General features: G+C 45.0%; 1 protein-coding gene across 1 annotated transcript in view; it reads left to right on the top strand.

Moving 5' to 3' along the window:
• Positions 1-3,788, top strand: part of ppp2r2ca (protein phosphatase 2, regulatory subunit B, gamma a) — a 34,283-nt gene extending 30,495 nt beyond the window's left edge. The window contains exon 10 of the mRNA XM_061906432.1: positions 670-3,788. Coding sequence (XP_061762416.1) covers positions 670-967 — 298 coding nt within the window. The 3' untranslated portion in view covers positions 968-3,788. The remainder of the gene's footprint in view (positions 1-669) is intronic.

Raw genomic sequence — 3,788 nt, 5'->3', positions numbered from 1 at the left:
CTAATATAAAATAAGTTAGTTACTTCCGAGATGGCTCCAAGTCTCAAAAACCATGATTTTTTAGGTTTAAACCTACAAAATTAGGTACAAAGCTGGCATGAAACGTTAGCATGCTAATAAAGGAGACATTAGCACACTCCCAAAATGGCGCCAAGTACCACAATTCATGATTTTTAAGTTTAAACATAAAAAAATTAGCTACAAAGCTGGAATACAACGTTAGCATGTTAACATCACCATGCTAATATAGGATACATTAGCATTCTTCCAAGATAGCTGCAAGTATCAAAAACCATGGTTTTTAGGTTAAAACATACAAAATTAGCTACAAAGCTGGCATAAAACGTTATGCTAATATAAAATACTTTAGCATACTTCCAAGATAGCTCCAAGTATGAAAAAAACATGATTTCTAGGTTTAAACATACAAAATTAACTACAAAGCTGGCATAAAACGTTGGCATGCTAACTTTTGTATTAGCATGCTAACATCAGCATGCTAACATAGGAGACATTAGCATACTTCCAAGATAGCAACAAGTATCAAAAACATGATTTTTTTAGGTTAAAACAGAGCAAAATGGCTCAAAGTAGCACATACCACTCCAGTACACCTTCTATCCTGTACTTCCTGTTCACAGCGTGATCACATGTACTTCCTGTCCACAGCGTGATCATGACCGGCGCCTACAACAGCTTCTTCCAGATGTTCGACAGGGAGACGGGGCGAGGCGTGACCCTGGAGGCCTGGCGGGAGAGCAGCAAGCCCCGGGCCGTGTTGCGCACCCGCCGTGTCTACACCGGCGGGAAGCGCCGCCGCGGCGACGTGGGCGTGGACAGCTTGGACTTTAGCAAGAAGATCCTGCACATGGCCTGGCACCCGTCCGAGAACATTATCGCCATAGCCGCCACAAACAACCTGTACATCTTCCAGGACCGCGTCAGCCCGGAGGCGCATGGGCAGTGACCGGAGCACCTGGCCATTGACCGGAGGCGCACGGTCAGTGACTGGAGCACCCGGGCAGTGACCGGAGGCACCCGGGCAGTGACCGGAGGCACCCGGGCAGTGACCGGAGGCACCCGGGCTGTGACCGGAGGCACCCAAGCAGTGACCGGGGCGCACGGGCAGTGACCGGAGCACCCGGGCAGTGACCGGAGGCACCCAAGCAGTGACTGGAGCACCCAGGCAGTGACCTGAGGCGCACGGGCAGTGACCGGAGAACCCGGGCAGTGACCGGAGGCACACAGGCAGTGACTGAAGGCGCACGGGCAGTGACCGGAGCACCCGGACAGTGACCGCAGCACCCGGGCAACTGCTTACTTCGCATTAACTGCCCGCAGGTGAGCTTCTGACGACACTAATCGTAAGACACGAGGACGTGTTTTTGTTCCCGCCCACTTTTTGTAAAAGAGGTGCAGGGCCGCCTCAAAGATTGTTGGGTCCTACAAAAAAGTCGGCTTACTTTTCGCCTCATCCCTCACCTAAACCGGGAGTGAAGAAACCACCACCGACCTGTGGATGTGGCTCACGGACGCCACCTGCCGGTTGTTTGAGGATAGTCCCGCTCCTTGACGCTTCGGTCGCACACAGGATTCTCACAGAAATGAGGCAAAAACTCAACCGCACCCGCTGTATGTACCGTATTTTCCGGACTATAGCGCCGTATAAGCCGCACCCACCTGAATTTTAGAACAAAAACAAACATGGTTCCATATATAAGCCGCACCTGACTATAAGTCGCATTGTGTAGTGATTTAATTGACATATAGTTTGCACATTTTTATGTACATTCCTTAATTGTTTTTAAGCGACAGTAAAATGGCCGAGCAAAGAAAACAGAAGTCCCGCTCATGGACCCGCTAGCTGCGGAAGCTATTTCTCCATTCAGCTAAAACGGTATATTTACATCCCTTTAATGGTTTCCAAACGGCAGTAAAACGGCGGGTCGAACAAAACAGAAGTCGTCGTCATGGCTGCGCGAGCTAGCTCGCCAATCAGCTGAACAGACTCAAAAACTCCACGGTGACATTTCGGTGAATTTTACGAAACTGAAATAACACACAAGTTATTAATGCTAACAGAGATGCTCGTAAACAAGTTAGCATATTACCGAATGCTGACAATGCATTGCAAAAGCACATACAGATATGCATGAAAACATCCCTACAGACGTCACACAAGGGACGGTTTTAGTAAGTCAAAATTGTTTTACTTATATTGTATACTCGTATGGATGAAGAATCTACAAACGTTTGTATACGAGTAGAAAGGCTGCAGATGGCTTTGAAGACCAAACGGCACTTTACTTCCGGTTGAAAACACAGTCTAAAGAGTGGGAAATCTCGTCCAAAAGATTGCGCCATAGCACCAACAATGACACACTTTATCTGCGTCTTTGCCAGCGTTTTGTTTTTGCCGAAGAAAAACTGGCCGTGTCGTAAGTCCGAATCGTTTTAGTTATATTGTAAAAGCTACCAAAGTTGCTTGGAGTGATGAATGCAGAATCTATACGAGTAATAAAACGCAGCGGACGGCCAGAAAACAGAAAGGCACTTTTACTTCCGGTTGAAAGCTTAGTCTAAACAGTGGGAAAACTCGTCCAAATGATGGCGTCCTAGCACAAATAAATGACACACTTTTTCTGCATCTTTGCTTGTTTTTAAAAACTATTCTACTTCCGATTGAAATGTCAATCTTAACAGTGGGGCACCTGCAGTGGGAAAACTTTTCCAAAAGATGGCGCCATAGCACTAACAATGACACACTTGTTTTTAAAAACGTTTTGCCTGATGGCCAATGCCGCAGAAAAACTCATAAATTTGCAGTGTCGTAAGTAAGTCCGAATTGTTTTAGTTATATTGTAAAAGCTACCAAAGTTGTTTGAAGTGGTAAACGCGGAATCCTTACGAGTAACTGCTGCGGACGGCCAGAAGACAAAACGGCATTTCTACTTCCGGTTATAAGCTCAGTTCAACTTGTGGGAAAAATTGTCCAAAAGATAGCGCAATAGCACAAAAAACTATACACTTTTTCCTAATGGCCAATGCCGGAGAAAAACTCATAAATTGGCAGCATCGTAAGTAAATCTGAATTGTTTTACTTATATTGTAAAAGTTACCAAAGTTGCTTGGAGTAATGAATGCAAAATCTATACGAGTAAATGCTGTGGACGGCGAGAAGACAGAACGGCACTTTTACTTCCGGTTTAAAGCTCACCTGCAGCGGGCAAACTCGCTCAAAAGATGGCGCCATTGCACCAACAATGACACACTTTTTCAGCGTCTTTGCCTGTGTTTTGCTTCTAAAAACTATTTGCCTAATGGACAATGCCAAAGAAAAACAAATAAATTGGCCGCGTCCTAAGTAAGTCTGAATTGTTTTACTTATATTGTAAAAGCTACCAAAGTTGCTTGAAGTGATGAATGAAGAAACCATACGAGTAGAACGCTGCGGACGGCCAGAAGACAGAACGGCACTTTTACTTCAGGTTGAAAAATCAGTCTAAACAATAGGAAAACTAGTCCAATAGATGGCGTCATAGCACAAAAAATGACACACTTTTTCCGCGACTTTGCATGCATTATGCTTTTAAAAACTATTTGCCTAATGGCCAATGCCAAAGAAAAACTCATAAATTGGCCACGTCGACAGTAATTATGAATCGTTTCAGTTATATTGTAAAAGCTACCAAAGTTGCTTGGAGTAATGAATGCAGAATCTATACGAGTAGAAACGCTGCCGACGGCTAGAAGACAGAACGGCACTTTTAATTCCGGTTGAAAGCTCA

This window comes from Nerophis ophidion, linkage group LG01 (assembly GCF_033978795.1).
Source record: "Nerophis ophidion isolate RoL-2023_Sa linkage group LG01, RoL_Noph_v1.0, whole genome shotgun sequence".
NCBI classification, from domain to species: Eukaryota; Metazoa; Chordata; class Actinopteri; order Syngnathiformes; family Syngnathidae; genus Nerophis; species Nerophis ophidion.
Note: the sequence above shows the minus strand (reverse complement) of the source record. Positions and strands in the feature narration are given on the sequence as shown.